The sequence below is a fragment of the Saccopteryx bilineata genome, chromosome 6, assembly GCF_036850765.1.
Source record: "Saccopteryx bilineata isolate mSacBil1 chromosome 6, mSacBil1_pri_phased_curated, whole genome shotgun sequence".
Classification (NCBI taxonomy): Eukaryota; Metazoa; Chordata; class Mammalia; order Chiroptera; family Emballonuridae; genus Saccopteryx; species Saccopteryx bilineata.
In genome coordinates this window covers 108,982,720-109,000,811 of record NC_089495.1, presented here as the reverse complement: position 1 = coordinate 109,000,811, position 18,092 = coordinate 108,982,720, and the positions used below count along the sequence as shown (strand labels likewise).

General features: G+C 40.8%; 1 protein-coding gene and 1 long non-coding RNA gene across 2 annotated transcripts in view; both read right to left on the bottom strand.

The window, feature by feature from the left end:
• Positions 1 to 1,583: 1,583 nt before the first annotated feature.
• The window catches only part of LOC136309356 (uncharacterized), a 97,556-nt gene continuing 81,047 nt past the window's right edge, over positions 1,584 to 18,092 (bottom strand). The window contains exons 4-5 of the mRNA XM_066237529.1: positions 4,142 to 4,364; positions 1,584 to 1,909 (exon numbers count right to left, since the gene is read on the bottom strand). Coding sequence (XP_066093626.1) covers positions 1,866 to 1,909; positions 4,142 to 4,364 — 267 coding nt within the window. The 3' untranslated portion in view covers positions 1,584 to 1,865. The remainder of the gene's footprint in view (positions 1,910 to 4,141; positions 4,365 to 18,092) is intronic.
• LOC136307633 (uncharacterized) lies at positions 12,236 to 16,136 on the bottom strand. The gene is made up of 3 exons (XR_010725968.1): positions 16,007 to 16,136; positions 12,778 to 12,910; positions 12,236 to 12,356 (listed from the first exon to the last, which is right to left on the bottom strand). It is a non-coding gene; the product is annotated as an uncharacterized lncRNA (long non-coding RNA).

Here is an 18,092-nt window from a genome sequence, read left to right as displayed (position 1 = left end):
ATATAAGGTGAAATAAATATAGTTTAATAATTTGTATTTTATTATTCAAGATAAAGTTTGAATCAAAGCTTACTTGCTATTTACTATGAAATGTAAGCAGCCTACTCTACCTGGCCTTTTCTGTAACCTGAACAAAGTGCAAGAGGACAGAACCCTGCAGTGGCAGAAACACAAGGAAATAATATAATTCAAACTTTTTCTCTTGGATACTGAATTCATATCTTTATTAAGAGAATAAAGATAAAAGTGGCCTGACCTGTGGTGGTGCAGTGGATAAAGCGTCGACCTGGAAATGCTGAGGTCTCCGGTTCGAAACCCTGGGCTTGCCTGGTCAAGGCACATATGGGAGTTGATGCTTCCAGCTCCTCCCCCCTTCTCTCTCTCTGTCTCTCTCTCCTCTCTCTCCCTCTCTGTCTCTCTCCTCTCTAAAAATGAATAAATAAAATAAAATAAATTTAAAAAAAGAGAGAATAATGTGGATTGGTAACAGAGCAGGAGGTAGAGAGTAATGATTTTTCCTACTTTATCATTCAAAGTTAAATAAATATTTTTTGGCCCTGGCTGGATAGCTCAGTTGGTTATAGAGCATCATACCAAAGCTCAGAGGTTGCCGGTTCAATCCTGGTTCAGGGTAAATACAAGAACAGCTCGACGTTCCTGTCTGTCTGTCTCTCTCTCTCTTCCTCCCTTTCCTGCTAAAAATCAATAAATTTAAAAAAAAATTTTAATAAAAAGTATACACAAAGTTTCTATTTTAAAAATTCTACTTTCAAGTACTAATTTGTCTCTTGTGTGTTTATCCTGAGTAAGACAGACCTTGGAAATGTCTCAATGTTAGTTTTAGTCAGGCTGTTACTGGTTGTAGTATTTGCTGAAATGCCCAGCATCTTAGAAAGTTTGTACTGAGAAAACAAATTACCATCTATTGAATAGCTTAAACAACAAACACTTATTTCTCATAGAGCTGGAGGTTGGAAGTCTGAGATTAGGGTGCCTGCATGGCCAGGTTCTGGTAAGAGCCATCATCCTGGTTGTATTCTCACTTCTCTTTCCTTGGTGCATGTGTACATACAGAGAGATCTCATGTGTCTCTTTGTCTTCTTGTAAGAGCACTAATTCTATCCTGGCGATCCCACCCTTATTACCTCATCTAAACCTAACTACTTCTCAAATGTCTCGTATCCAAGTGCCATCATGTTGGGGACTTGGGTTTCTGCAAAAGGATATGGGGGCAACACAAACATTCAGACTACAGAATTCTACCCAGATCCCCCTTCAGGTTGGAGACCCTGACATCCCCTGGTGCCTGGAGTACTGGCTATTGAGTTTACAACTGAGTTTTCTCAAGGACTTGCCTGAAAAAAAGCAGCCTTCTTCAAATTTAGGTCCCCTTTCCACGGGGAGTGAGGGATGGACACAAAAGGGAAGTGAGCACCAAGATCCAGCTCCCTTACCTCAGTATGAGACAACTTGGATGAGTCATTTTGCCTTCATTATTTTTAAATTTATTTTTAATTTTTATTTTTTTAGTGAGATACAGAGACAGAGACAAACAGGAAGGGGGAGAGATGAGAAGCATCAACTTGTAGTTGTGGCACTTTAGTTGTTCACTGATTGCTTCTCATATGTGCTCCAGCCAAGCCAGCAACCTTGGGCTAAAGCCAGCAACCTTGAGCTCAAGCGGCAACCTCGGGGTTTCAAACTTGGGTCCTCAGCATCACATGTCGATGCTCCATCCACTGTGTCACCACCTGGTGAGGCTCATCCCGCCTTCTGAGCTCCCAGGAGGGCAGCTGAGCTGACATTTTGCCTTTGTTCTGCTCCCTTCACTTCCTTATCGGCGTTGCTGCCGAATGGACTTCTTGCTAATCTCTTTCTTGGAGTCTGTGTATTTCCAAGGAGAACCTACCTAAGACATCAATAGATCTTATTAATAGCATATTCAAATAATAAATAACCAAATCATGCAGATTTTTCTACATTTTGTGTAGATTGAGGCTCAGTGTAAAAGACAGACATAGTGGATAATGGCCAGGGTATAGAATACACTATGAGATACTCCAAGGGCTAGTTTTATGCATTTTGCACATCTACACACATTGTGGAATAGAAAAACCTCCCTTAGGCCTGTTTGGAAACACAAGGAGTGGTTTCTTTGTTCATTATAATTGATCTCAGAATACATTACAATAGAAAGAACTAAGTTTTGATCCCATTATGCTAGAATTTAGTTTTGTTTCTTAAAGAAGTATAACAACAGTAAGTCCAATTTTAGTCTGAGTATTCTTGGAAAAAATGAAGAGTAAATAATACAATGAAATAGCCAGTTCAGCAGCACTCCTTAAGAATTTCCCAGCAGGGGTTACATGTGGCTGCCTCTAAAAAATAAGAGTTTGAGGCTGAGTTGATTTATCATACATATAATAATTCCCAGGTCATAGATCCTTTCTGCTGATTCATTTCTGTCATTGTAATTTACTTAGCCTTCACTTTTCAAAATCTTTTATGGGTATCAGTAAGAATTTAAACATAGCGCCAGGCAGGCACGTTTCCACAAAGAACGTCCAGGCTCTCCCTCTCCCCAGTGGTCATTTCTTAGGGATAGTTCAACATTCGCCCAAGTCGAGAGAATTTTTCTTTTCATCACCAGGGTAGCTTAACTTACAAAGAGAACCTATCTTCAGGATACTCTTCTACCTTTTAGAACAGTATTTCTCTATTTATTCCTTCTTCAAATTTTGAATTGTCATTTCTTTGTTAAAAATTATTTTATTACATATTTATTTTTAAAATGGTAATGGGATAAATAAAAAACAAAGAAATTGGCCCTGGCCGGTTGGCTCAGGGGTAGAGCGTCGGCCTGGCGTGCGGGGGACCCGGGTTTGATTCCCGGCCAGGGCACATAGGAGAAGTGCTCATCTGCTTCTCCACCCCCCCCCCCCTCCTTCCTCTCTGTCTCTCTCTTCCCCTCCCGCAGCCAAGGCTCCATTGGAGCAAAGATGGCCCGGGCGCTGGGGATGGCTCCTTGGCCTCTGCCCCAGGCGCTAGAGTGGCTCTGGTCTCCGCAGAGCGACACCCCGGAGGGGCAAAGCATCGCCCCCTGGTGGGCAGAGCGTTGCCCCTGGTGGGCGTGCCGGGTGGATCCCGGTCGGGCGCATGCGGGTGTCTGTCTGACTGTCTCTCCCCGTTTCCAGCTTCAGAAAAAAAAAACCAAAAAACAAAACAACAACAACAAAAAAAAACAAAGAAATTACCCATAATCCTCCCACTAGAGGAACCATAATCAATTTGGTGGTTTATTCGCTTCCAGACCTTTGCCAAAATAGTATATATATAGTGTTTACAATCTTTATGAACTATATTCATACTATTTTATAATTTAACTTACAAACATACAATAAATATGGTCCATGTCAATAAATGCATTTTAATTTAAACATTACTTAATAGATGATAATATTTTGTAATACGGACATATCATAATTTTAAAATCAATAAAAATAAATTAATGAACTTAAACAGATAATTCACAAATAATGTACAGATTTCAACAGGTAGAAAATAGTATATATAGTGGCATAAAATCTACTTTTCACCCCTGTTTCCTGCTCACATTCTTCTTGCAATTAACTATTGTATTCTATTAGCAGGATTTAAAAAAATAAAATATATACTTATACAACACACACATACACATCTATATAAAAATATTCAATATATACAAAATAGATCAAATGTTTACATGAAAAGAACAATGCGCTAAGCCAAAGAAGTCAGATGGAAGCGAAGGCCTAACAAAGCATCTGTTCACACACACAAGAATGAGAGAAGCAGCTGAGAAAACGGTTTGACATTTTTCTAGTATTGTCAATTATCAGTTTATTTAAACTCCAATTTTATTTTCTCGCTAAGATGCAGCAGCAGAGAAATGGAGAACCCATTAAGTGTAAACGTCCACCACCTCAGCGACCCCTACCTCAAACGGCAAGGAAGAGGATCCGTGTGCTCCTGAGAGGCAACAGACCACTGCAAAATGACAAATCGAATTTCTGTACCAAAATACACTGTGCTGCTTACCAATTAGATGGGAGATGTCTAAATAAATCAAAATCATGGCACAAAAATAACTCAAGGGCCTTACCCCAAATAAATCTGTGTTCTGTGGTAAACAATTCCGAACAGCCACTTGGAACCATGGTGTGTGAAGGGTGAGCTGGCTGTGTGGTGCATGCGGGCTTCTTTGGTAAAGTCACTCTAGTCCAGGCCCAGGCTTGACAGGGGTGGGGGAGGTGAAGGCGGGTAGGAGGTGAGAGGATGGGAAGCAGAAGGGGAAGGGGAGGTGCTGATCCAGGCAAACCAAATTCCTAAAAGGCCCAAACATGTTAATAATATAAACAGAAATGCCATTTGTTCATTAACCAGATAGACTACAATAAAACCAAGTGAACCAGAGTTACCTTACAATGTCACCAAGTTTCCCTGAGGTCTTTCCTCTTCCTCAGTCTGTTAGAGTGGGTATTTCAGTAAATAGTGGGGAGATAACAGTGAGATAATGTGGTGGTCGCCTGCACAGGGTCTGAGCCCGTGGCCTTAGTTCCACTCCAGGCCTGGTCACTTGCCAGCTGTGTAACCTCAAGGAGTTACTTTACTTCTCTCTTCTTGTGAAAATGGGAATGACAACAATATCTAGTTCAGCAAGTCTCTGTGAAGACTAAATGAGTTAGTTCACACTGAACACTTAGCACTGTGCAAAGTTCATGTAGAACTCTCAAAAATGTTATTAGTATTAAGGCTACTTCTGTTTGCAGTTGTTTCTACTCACAGAGAATAAGCCATATCTACTCTGCCCAAATTAAGGAAAAGGAAGGAAGTTAAAAGAGGAACCAGTTTGACCTGATGGTGAGAAGTCTAAAAAGTATTAAATTGTTTCAAAGAAATGCAATTGTACTGCTTTCAAACTTGAATATATTACAACCCCAAATGACATGAAAAATAAGGAAATAAATTTTAAAGGGTGCAATAAGTGAAAAAGAGGAAATTCAATATAAAAATGGAATTTGTAATGAACAAATTATTTTGGAGTGCCAAGTATGTACCCGGCTAGTTTTCTTGCTTTTATCCTTGGTTTTCTAAAATCTGTTTGCAACACAGCAGCCAAAATCATCTTCTAAACACCTAAGTCAGGCCATGTCACTGCTTTGTTCAAAATCTTCCAATGGCTCCACACTTCATTCAAAGTAACAAGCAATGTCTTCACAATGCACTACAAGATTTTATATAATTTGCTTACCAGTACCCCTTACCTCTATGATTTAATCCTTTAATATCCATCCCCACACTTCAGGGGTTGGGAAACTTTTTGCCTGAGAGAGCCATGAACGCCACATATTTTAAAATGTAATCCATGAGAGCCATACAACGACCTGTTTACCTTACGCATTATCCAATAAAAATTTGGTGTTGTCACCGAGGACAGCTGTGATTGGCTCCAGTCACCCGCAACCATGAACATGAGCAGTAGGAAATGAATGGATTATAATACATGAGAATGTTTTATATTTTTAATGTTTTTTTTTGTTTGTTTGTTTTTTGGTGTTTTGGTTTTTTTATTTCATTTTAGAGAGGAGAGAGAGAGAAAGGGGGGAGGAGCAGGAAGCATCAACTCCCATATGTGCCTTGACCAGACAAGTGCAGGTTTCGAACCGGCGACCTCAGCATTCCAGGTCGATGCTTTATCCACTGCGCCACCACAGGTCAGGCGTTATTATTTTTTTAATTAAAGATTTGTCTGCAAGCCAGATGCAGCCATCAAAAGAGCCACATATGGCTCACGAGCCATAGGTTCCCGACCCCTGCCATACTTACTCTGCAAGGCCTCGCTGGAAGGTATTGTCTCTTAATGCCACCTTACCCGACACTCCTATTTAAAATGCAACTTCTTCCCCATCCCACCACTCTCTAGTCTCCTTCCTTGCTCTGTTTTCTGTAGATTTATTAATCTACTTTGTTTATATCTTACCCCACCCTCAGCTCCACAAAACAGGGGCTTTTGTATGTTTTGTTCACTGCTGCAACTTTAATCCCTAGCACAGTGATGGTGCTGAGTGGCACACAGGAAAAGTCAAAGGAGGCCTGAACCCAATTCCCATATTTGGGTCCAGGTTCTCATTGCTTCACGAGAAAGAATTTGAGGGAGACAGAAAGATTTAGCAAAGCACAGCAGATATCTTAAAGCAAAAGTATGCACTCAAGAAGCAACAGGGGGCAACCTTGGAGACCGAGAGGACCCAATGAGGTCTGGATACAAGATTTTTATTAAACATGGACAAGAAAGGGGGTTAAGGTGGTCTTCCACTTGAGATGTTGGGGAGGTGACTACCCATGTGGCTCATCTTGTCCCTCTTCCCCAGACAGCAATTTCTTTTTTGGTCCATTTGGAACTGTCATGGTGATTCAGGGGTACAGAGAGGTCCTGAAACAGCATTGCAAATCTGTTATAAAAGCAATATAATAGGCCCTGGTCTACAGCCATACCACCCTGAACGCGCCTGATCTCGTCTGATCTCGGAAGCTAAGCAGGGTCGGGCCTGGTTAGTACTTGGATGGGAGGCCCTGGCTGGTTGGCTCAGTGGTAGAACATCAGCCTGGCATGTGGATGTTCTGGGTTTGATTCCTGGTCAGGGCATACAGGAGAAGCAACCATCTGCTTCACCCTCACCCCCTTCTCTTTCTCCTCCTCCCACAGCCATGGCTTAATTGGTTCTAGTGCACTGGCCTTGGGTGCTGAGGATGGCTCTGTGGACCATCCACCTCTGGCACTAAAAATAGCTTGGTTGTGAGCATTGGCCAAGATGGGCAGAGCATTGGTCCCAAATGGGGATGCTGGGTGGATCCTGGTCAGGGTGCATGGGGAGTCTGTCTTACTACCTCCCTTCCTTTCACTGGGAAAAGAAGAAAAAAAAAGATATTATAATAATAGCACTGTTGGTCACTTTTAGGTGAGTGTGGCTGCCAAATTTGGTTTTTGTCTCACCTACAGGTAATTGGGGAACAGGTGATCAGTGAAAGTCACATCTGAGATGTTCCAGCCAGGATGGAAAAGGGGAGGGGTAGAGCTTGAGGCCTTTATTTCCTAGTCTATCTTTCCTACCCCAGTGATAGCACTATTGGTTGCATTAATGAATGAATTCATGAATTGTGATAGATGCTTTTACATATGTTATTCATTGACATCTTTCTATAAAAGTCTGATTTTCATAACATATCACTAAGTGGTAGCCACTATTATAATTATGTATTTTTATATCCAACAATTGCCGTTTTCTGAACTTAAAAATAGACTGCAAATACCTTTAAGTTTTTGAAACTGGAATTTGAAAAACACTGTTTATTTTAATGTGTGAGTGTCCTTTAAAGGCCTATTTCATAAGATTTAAATTCAGAGGAAGAAGTTGTTTTTAACTTCTTACTCAATAAGAATTACATACAGACTTACATACATACATACAATAAGAATTAAAAGAAATTATGAATTTTTATATCTAAATTTAAGTTGGCCTTTCCTAAGTTTAGTATTAATTTTCCAAACCTTAGAAAAAAGTTTAAATTAGTCCAAGTGGTGCCCGACAGCAGAAGCGCAGGCCCGATGTCCCCATTCCTGCTTTGTTGGAGATAAGACTGCCTACTGGATTTCTGGTTTCCATTACAGCTGATGACTGGGGAGGCAGGCTTGTAAGAACAAATGTTTGGTTCCAGGCTGTAGCTTAATTTTATAGTGTACTTGAAAAAGAAAAGTTGATGATTCATTCCAAATCCCCTGGGGAGGGAGGGGTGACTGTAAACAGTTTGGAATGGGGCAAGAAGGCCTGACGTGAAGCCACTGCCGCGATCTTACACAGCCACGGAAGTCTTGTCGAAACTTGATTAAATGTTGGCTGTTTTCCAGGGTGATTTTAGCTGAAAAAAGACTGTTAGATTTAAAACCCTTTTTCCTCTGCTCTGATTTGGGGAGTGGGGTGGAGCAACCATATTAATTTTTTGATAGTTTCCAATAATGTGAAGTATATGGGTGAAAGAGTAGCCCAAGGTTTTCATAATTGTGGTTTTTCTCAAAGCCATTCCATGTCATTGTAATTTTTTAAAGGGGCCAGAACCATAGGCAAATTTTTACGAAAGAAAAAAGAAACTAAAAAAAGAAACAAAATAAATAAAAATAGAAACTAAGACTGAAGACACACCAGCCATCTAAGTAGGTAGAGTAGACAGCTGCCTGGGGCAAGCAGACCCCTGCCTCTCCTTCCTCTTGCTTGTTGAAGCCTGAAACTTTGAAAATCAGAAATTCATTATCTTGGATTAAGACTGTATCTACTGGCCCTGGCCGGTTGGCTCAGTGGTAGAGCGTTGGCCTGGCGTGCAGGGGTCCCGGGTTCGATTCCCAGCCAGGGCACACAGGAGAGGCGCCCATCTGCTTCTCCACCCCTCCCCCCCTCCTTCCTCTCTGTCTCTTTCTTCCCCTCCCGCAGCCGAGGCTCCATTGCAGCAAAGATGGCTCGGGCGCTGGGGATGGCTCCTTGGCCTCTGCCCCAGGCGCTGGAGTGGCTCTGGTCGCGGCAGAGCGACGCCCCGGAGGGGCAGAGCATCGCCCCCTGGTGGGCGTGCCGGGTGGATCCCGGTCGGGCGCATGTGGGAGTCTGTCTGACTGTCTCTCCCCATTTCTAGCTTCGAAAAATACAAAAGAAAAAAAAGAAAAAAAGACTGTATCTACTGAAATACTAATGACCATACTCAGGATCACACATTAAACTCTGGAACATTCTTACCGTGATGGTAATGGTCTCACTGTCTCCAGGTTTAATAGGCGTTCCCAAATAGGTGGGGAGAAAGCAAACAAGTGAATGGGGACAGTGGGTTACAGGCTCAGAGGAGCTCATCAAAGACTGTCAGAAGGTGGGGCAGGGAATATGAAGGCTTTTTCCTCTGTAGGAACCATTTTTACCCATTCTTACAAAGATCTTCCTTTCCTGCGTTCTGGTGCAACATAAGGTTGGTATGGTAACCTTGTCCAAAGGCAGCTCCCACACTCCAGGCTCAGGTAACCCTAAACCGCAGTTGGGATTATCACAGCAATTAATCCTTCAACATTAGCTAAACCACTTGTTTACTTTGATTAATATCTCTTGTTTCTCCACGACAACCAGAGACATTAGAATGTCTTTATTGCTTTAAAAGTATTCTATAAAATACTTCCGATGTGGGGGAATTTATCTTTCTCCCACAGAGTGTGGCAAGGAGGAATATTTACGCTGTGTGTAAAAAGTACACCACCAGTACTGCAGTTGTCTCTCTGGCTCTTTGGACTAGTGTCGCTGCTTCCACGGGAACTACCCTGAGAAAACAGTGATATTTTATTTTCACTTCTCATCATTTAACTTAGTTATTTCCTTTTTTGTTACTTTCAAAAACATTTAAGTACCTAAATGTTATAAAATTTGGCTTATTTTGACATTTTAAAATGATGATTTGCAGTACATGTCTTTGCTTCTTAAAGCTATGGCATGGTTATTCAAAAAGTCCTCTTGTAAAGATCACTAGGTTTTCTCATCATCATTCATTTCTTTACCATATATTGTGCACGTATTATGTAACAGACACTGGGCTAGGTGCTAAGGCAACAGAGCTGAGATCCACTGCCCTGACCTCAAGGTTGCTCAGTCTAGTCAGTGCTCAGAGACAGGCAAATTACCACTTGCTAAGAGCAAGACACAAGTACACAGGGTTGGGGAAGGTTCCTGTGTGGAAAGTTCCACACAAGGGCACTAGAAAAGCTTTTCTCTGGGGATGCAGTGTCTGAGCTGAGTTTCAAGAATGTGAACAATCGTAGGAATCAACCAGATGAAGAAGAGGTGGCTAGTGTTCCAGGCAGAAGGAACAGCATATGCAAAGAAACAGTGCAGAAGGAATAATTTCCTATTGGTTTTCAGTGCTCTAGGACAGGGCCCAAGTCATTCTTTTCACTGGATCTCTGGTATCTGTCAGGTATGTCGCAGTATTTGTAAATGTTTGTTGAACTAAAATGAACTGAACTGCAAATATTTAGTGTTGTTTTCTAGATGCTGGTGATAGGGTTGTGGCCAAAACAGAAGTTCCTGTTTTATGGTGGTGCTTGTGTCCTAAGAAAGCACTGGTGTAAGCCAAAATTTATTAAGTTGCTCCTTGCCAGACACTGTTCAAGAGCTTTGCATAGTCACTCATTTGCTTTTCATAACAAGCTTATGAGTAGGTATTATAATATTGTCCCAATGTTTGGCACAAACATGTAAAAATACTGGACATTTTGAAAAGCTAGAATAGGGTTAAAGTGAAAGTTAATATGGTCTTTAAAAAAGGTAAAGAGGGCCTGACTAGGTGGTGATGCAGTGGATAGAGTCTTGGACTGGGATGCAGAAGGACCCAGGTTCGAGATGCCGAGGTTGCCAGCTTGAGTGAGGGCTCATCTGGCTTGAGCAGAAAGCTCACCAGCTTGGACCCAAGGCCGCTGCCTCGAGCAAGGGGTTACTCGGTCTGCTGTAGCCCCACGGTCAAGGCACATATGAGAAAGCAATCAATGAACAACTAAGGTGTCGCAACAAAAAACTGATGATTGATGCTTCTCACCTCTCTCCGTTCCTTTCTGTCTGTCCCTATCTATCCCTCTCTCTGACTCACACTCTGTCCCTGTAAAAAAAAAAAAAAAAAAAGGTAAAGAGAAGGCCTTGGCCAATTGGGTCAGTGGTAGAGCATTGGCCCGGTGTGTGGAAATTCCAGGTTTGATTACTAGCCAGGACACAGGAGAAGTGCCCGTCTGCTTCTCCACCTTTCCCCTCTCCTTTGCCTCTATCTCTCTCTTCCCCTCCTGCACCCCTCCGACTCCATTGGAGCAAAAGTTGATCTGGGCGCTCAGGACAGCTCCATGGTCTCCACCTCAGGCACTAGAATGGCTCCAGTTGCAATGGAGCAACACCCCAAATGGGCAGAGCATTGCCCCCTAGTGGGCATGACAGGTGGATCCTGGTTGGGCGAATGTCTCTCTGCCTCCTTGCTTCTCACTTCATAAAAATATTCAAAACATTAAAAAAGGTAAAGAGGAGATAATGATCATTTCAGATATCAAAATGCATTATAAAACTATACTGATTAAAAATATAAGCATGGTGCCTATAGTTATTAATACTATATTGTATATGTGAAAGTTGCTAAGATAGTAGATCTTAAAATTTCTGATCATGCCTGACCTGGCCTTGGTGGCGCAGTGGATAAAGCATCAACCTGGAATGTTGAGGTCGCTGGTTCAAAACTCTGGGCTTGCCTGGTCAAGGCACATATGGGAGTTGATGCTTCCTGCTCCTCCCTCTTCTCTCTCTTTCACTCTCCTCACTAAAATAAATAAATAAATAAAGTTCTCATCCCAAGATAAAAGTTGTAACGATGTGCAATGATGTTAACTAGATTTAGTGTGGTGATCACTTCATGATATATACAAATATTAAATCATCGTGTTGTACATCTGATACTAATCTATATAATGTATGTTAATTATATCTCAATAAAAAAACAAGGAAGAAAAAAGAGAGTATAAGAACAAGTTTAGTCCTTCTGTTGCCACTTCCCTTTTCTCCCAAGATTTAAGAATTGGGATCAAAAATGAAGAAGAATTCCCACTGAGACACAGAAAATCATGAGCAAACACGTGCAGCATCTGCTTCTGCTCCTTCAGGATGTCCTTTCCAGGCATTCCAATCATAAACCAGCTGCCTTTGCATCAGGCCCAGGAGCACTGAGAGAGTGGGATACTGTCTTAAGAAAAGTATTAACAAACTGATTCCTGTTATTTATTTTTTAGTGCAGAGAAAACCTTACAAGTTTGTATAAATGAAATAAGCATACTTTTATTATTTTATTTGAGCATTAAAATTCATATACATAATGCGTATTCCATCACACCGAAAATTGAAAACAAAGACTGAGCTTTTCAATGCCTTGTTAACTTGCCCAAATCTGTTAAAGTTTCTAGAATGTAAATCCCACATATTTCTCCACCCAACTTGTCCTGATATTTTTAAATGATAAATTTAATGTAAATTTATAAATGTTTAATAGTAGATTAATTAAACTTACATAGCTTTACTGCTAAGCTGAGGACTGACGTGCTACAGGCATACCTCAGAGATTCTGTGGGTTCAGTTCCAGAATATCCAGATATTCACAATGAAGTGAATATCTCAATAGAGTGAATCACGTGAATTTTTTGGTTTTCTAGTGCATATAAATGTTCAGTTTACACTATCCTGTTATCCATTAAGGGTGCAATAACATTATGTCTGAAAAAAAATGTACATATTGTAATTAAAAATACTTTATTGCTTTGGCCTGGCCCATTGGCTCAGTGGTAGAGCATCAGCCTGGTGTGCAGGAGTCCCGGGTTCAATTCCCGGCCAGGGCACACAGGAGAGACACCCATCTGCTTCTCCACCCCTCCTCCTCTCCTTCCTCTCTGTCTCTCTCTTCCCCTCCCGCAGCCAAGGCTCCATTGGAGCAAGGTTGGCCCAGGCACTGAGGGTGGCTCTGTGGCCTCTGCCTCAGGCGCTAGAATGGCTCTAGTTGCAACAGAGCAATGCCCTGGATGGGCATAGCATCACCCCCTGGTGGGCATGCTAGGTGGATCCTGGTCGGGTGCATGCGGGAGTCTGTCTGACTGCCTCCCTGTTTCCAACTTCAGGAAAAAAAAAATTATTTATTTACCTGTGCTGGCATAGTGGATAAAACCTTGACCTGGAAAACTGAGGTCACAGGTTCGAAACTCCAGGCTTGCCCAGTCAAGGCATATATGGGAATTGATGCTTCCTGCTCCTCTCTCCTTCTCTCTCTCTCTTCTCTAAAATGAATAAATAAAATAATAAAAAAATTTAAAAAATACTTTATTGCTAACAAATGTGGACCATCATCTGAGCCTGCTAGAAAAAAATGGTACCAACAGACATGTTGGATGCATGGTTGCTACAAACCTTCAATTTATAAATAATAACAAAAAACACAGTATATGTAAAGCACAATAAAATGAAGTGTGCCCATATTTAGAATTGTTTTAACAAAGAAAGATAGCTGTTAGCAGTTTTGTGAAGGATAGATTGAAAAGGAACAAATCTGGAGACAGGGAGACTGGCCCAGGTTGGAGATGACAGAGAAGTAGATGAGGAAAGAAAGAGACAAATTCAAGAGATTGAGAAACCAGTGTTTTCTGGCCAGATAGCTCAGTTTGTTGGAGTATCCTCTCTATAAATCAAGGTTCCATGTTCGATCTTCAGTTAGGGCACACACAAGGATCAACCAATGAATGCACAAAAGGGTGGAATAATGAATCAATGTCTTTCACTTTTTCCCTTCCTCTTTCTCTCAAAATCAATTAAGAAAAAAACAGATATGATAATATTATATTTTACTAATTGAGAATAAAAGACAAAAGGAGAGGATTTGAATGAGGACCAAGAACAGTAGTCAGATTTCCAACTTATATAGTTGGATAGGTCATGGTATCATCTAACAAGTTAAGAGTCCAGGAGGAGCAGGTATGAGGGAGGATAAAGACTTTAAATGAGGACACATTGATTTGATAAACCTGTGTGATGACCAATGAAAGTGTTCATAAGAGAGTTACTGTTGTAGGGTACAGAAGAGCTCTTGGGTGTTTGAGATATCCAGGCAGGTATTTTAGGGTACCATTAGAATATAGGTGGAAGTTGGAGCTGTTGGTTGGTGAGGATCATCAAAGGAAAGTATAAATGAAATAAAGCACTATAGAGAATATAAACATTTAAAAGGTTAGGAAAGAAGACTTAGAAAAAATCATCAGAGGTAGGCAGAGAACCAGGAGAGAGTGCCAAAGAAGAGAGGACTTGAGTAAAAGGTGTGGTCAGTGGTCAATGACACAGAAATGGCATACCATTTTCCCCCATGTATAAGATGCACATTTCCCAAAAAATTTGGGGTCTAAAAACTGGGTGCATCTTATACAGTGGTTGTGGCATTCCAAATGCCATAGATGGAACTGAGGACAAGGCAATATATAAAAACAGTGATTCATCATCAGACACAGATGAGGACAAGCTAACAGATGGGAATTTTGACAGTGATAAAGAGTTGTATGAATTTTATAATGAATAAAACTTGAGTTCAATAACTTTATGTAATACATTTTTTTTTCAAATTTCAGGCCCCCAAATTAAGGTGCATCTTATACACGGGAGCATTTTATACATGGAGAAATATGATATATACCAAAGTCTAAGAATTATATATTGGATTGGGTGATAGGGATATCACCTCTGCTTTCTGCTGAGGTAGCTTCACTATTCAAATGGGGATGGAAGCAAAGGAAAGCGGGTTAAGGAGTTAATGAGAAGGTAGTAAAGAAGCAGATATGGTTTTTATAGACTGACTTTTGAATAACGTTGTTTGTGAATGGTAGGGAAAATGTGTAGAAGATAGATAGCCTTTATTCTCCTTAAAGATGAAAAGATTGATCATGTTTACAATCTAAGGGAAGAAAGCAATAGATGGGAGGGATTGAGGATATAGCAGAGTATGTATAATTGAAATATCTAATGCATTAAAGGAGATAAGAAGGTTGGAATCCAGAGTTGTTCTGATAAAGTAGTGGAATACCCTGTCAAACAAGGTGGAAAGAGGGAAGAATAGGTATAAATTCAGATAAGTTTCTAGTTAGGTAGAGGAAAGGTAAGAGATTGCAGAAGTTCTTATCTGATGATGATTTGTGGAAAGGGGCCATAAGGAGAGTGATAAGGGTTTGGAGGCACCATTTATAAATTTAGGGTGGAGTTGGCTATTTAAGAGCATGTAGAATAACTGAACAGCATTGTGCGAGATTTGTCTGTGATTGGAAGTCATAAATTTGTAGATGCAAGAAACGTCCAAATGTGTACAGAATTGTTGTAAGAGGTATTATTGGTTTTGTTTGTTTGTTTTCATTTTTTGAGCCAAACTGAGGACACGTCAGGAAGTAATATCTCAAATATTCCAGAGAATGACAGTTTTTGTATATATTTAGAATTAAGGAGGGAAGAAGGAAGATTACATGAAGGTGGGAGAAAGCAAGGTACAGGATAGTTACTAAGATTATGTGCTTCTTTGAGGGTGGTTAGCCTCCAAGGGGTTTGAAAAAGAAAATTTATCTGGCATTTCAAAGATACGTTGGCCTGAATGCCCAAGAACAATGGACAGAACTCAGTTAAGGCAAAGATAAACCTTTTACTAAAGTTGTATGCCTGAGTCATGACTATCCAACATGACCATCCACCATGACCTGTCCAGTTAGGAATTTATGATCAGATAACCCTGTGAGATTCTTTTCAGTCACTAGACTTAACAGATTTGTTTAAAAATTCCATTTTCACCCAAAATTATTCCTTTTGGTCATAAACCACTTTGAAGAATGGATTCAAGACTGAACTTTTGGTTGAATAATGTGGTCTCACAACCTTAGAAAGGTTCATTCCTAGGAAGTCTCAGTACTGACATGGTCAAATGATGGTCCCCTGGGGATTGGGCAATATTTTAACCATACACTGTGAATTGAGGCTTAGTTTTCCCTAAAGGGGAGGGGAGGTAAATGGAAGACAGTCAAGTTTATGACCTTCATTATGAAAATCACTCTGGATTATTTCTACCCTATAAATGATTATGATTTGAGTTTTGACAGCTGTCTTACTTTTTTATATTTTGCATCTAACATAACATTGACATAAGCCATATAAAGAATATTAAAAGATATCTTATATATTTTCAGTAGTCACACACAGTTGGACTATATAGAAAAACCCAAAGAACAAGTATAACTATTATTATGACTCATATCATTAGCAGAAATGTAAGGACAATCAAACAATTGACTTCTGAGTTCAATATCATTCCATAAGTACACAGGTCTTGTCCGTGTTTTGGGATAGCTATTTACCTCTGATATCAGCAGCTTCTCATCAAGTCTTTGGTGTTTGTTGGAGGCAAAAGCAAATGTCAGAGACGGGGTAAACACCTATTTGTGATTAGGTACCGAAGAAGGTTCTTTCCAATGAGGTCGAAGAGTGTATTTGATGTATTTTCCAATAAACAAAATCTCCAGGTGGCAGTCAATGATCATTAAAGTCTTTGTCTCCAGGGATTTTGCCGTGAAAAGAAATGATTAACTATTCGGCATTTTCTTGAAGTGGCTTTATCAAACCTTGGCAATAGTGTAAGATATTTCCTTTTAATGAAATTTCTATTTGTAAGGAGAGAAAATAAATTTTTTTTTTTTCCATTTTTCTGAAGCTGGAAACAGGGAGAGACAGTCAGACAGACTCCCGCATGCGCCCGACCGGGATCCACCCGGCACGCCCACCAGGGGCGAAGCTCTGCCCACCAGGGGGCGATGCTCTGCCCATCCTGGGCGTCGCCATATTGCGACCAGAGCCACTCTAGCGCCTGGGGCAGAGGCCACAGAGCCATCCCCAGCGCCCGGGCCATCTTTGCTCCAATGGAGCCTTGGCTGCGGGAGGGGAAGAGAGAGACAGAGAGGAAAGCGTGGCAGAAGGGTGGAGAAGCAAATGGGCGCTTCTCCTGTGTGCCCTGGCCGGGAATCGAACCCGGGTCCTCCGCACGCTAGGCCGACGCTCTACCGCTGAGTCAACCGGCCAGGGCGAAAATAAATTTTTTGAGGTATTTCAGGGGCCCTTCTGGAACACCACAAAGTAATTCTTAGTAGCTTTAATTACATATAGAGATTTTAATGCTTCAAACCTTAATTTCTAGTGAAAATTAAGAAGTCAAATTTATGAAGACATTTTTAAACTCTAGAAACATATTTCATAGACACCAAAGTCAATTATTAACATGGACTTGTTCGATTCCCGGCCAGAGCACATAGGAGAAGCGCCCATTTGCTTCTCCACCCCTCCGCCGTGCCTTCCTCTCTGTCTCTCTCTTCCCCTCCCGCAGCCAAGGCTCCATTGGAGCAAAGATGGCCCCGGCGCTGGGGATGGCTCTGTGGCCTCTGCCCCAGGCGCTAGAGTGGCTCTGGTCGCAACATGGCGACACCCAGGAGGGTCGCAACATGGCGACGCCCAGGATGGGCAGAGCATCGCCCCCTGGTGGGCAGAGCTTCGCCCCCTGGTGGGCGTGCCGGGTGGATCCCGGTCGGGCGCATGCGGGAGTCTGTCTGACTGTCTCTCCCTGTTTCCAGCTTCAGAAAAATGCAAAAAAACCCAACAAACAAACAAAAACAAACAAACAAAAAAAAAACATGGACTTATTTTTTGTAAACGTGAGTAAGACATAAACATTATATTAACTATCAATAACTCAAAAGCCATCTTTGTTCTACTTAAAACAAAACAAACTAGCTTTTATTTACTAAGAATTAATCTTAGATCATGTGAACTTGAAAAGCATGTGAGTTAGCTTCTGTATTTCTGAGAATTTCAGAACATTCGATCCATATAAGCTCTTGCCTTCAAATTATTTTTAATAATATCACCTGGAGGTAAAATATTATCTCAGATTTATAACATACCTATCTAGATACACATAGACAAACACAGAGACCTTTAGCAATGAGAAAAACTCACTAATTTATAAAAGAACAGTTGGATCCAAATTTAGTTTTGGCAATTGGGATAAGATCTATCCATGACCTGAACAGACACATCTTTCATGAAGATATACAAACAACAAATAGATATATGAAAAGATGCTCATTTTCACTAGCTATTAGAGAAACACAAATTAAAACTACAGTAAGATACCACTTCATACCTGTTAGATTGGCTGTTATCAACAAGACAGGTAACAACAAGTGTTGGAGAGGCTGTGGAGAAAAAGGAACCCTCATTCACTGTTGGTGGGAATGTAAAGTGGTACAACCATTATGGAAGAAAGTATGCTGGTTCCTTAAAATATTAAGAATAGAACTACCTATGACCCAGCAATCCCTCTACTGAATATCTACCAAAAATAAACAAACAAACAAAACAACAACAAAAAATTAAAAAACCTTAAAACATTTA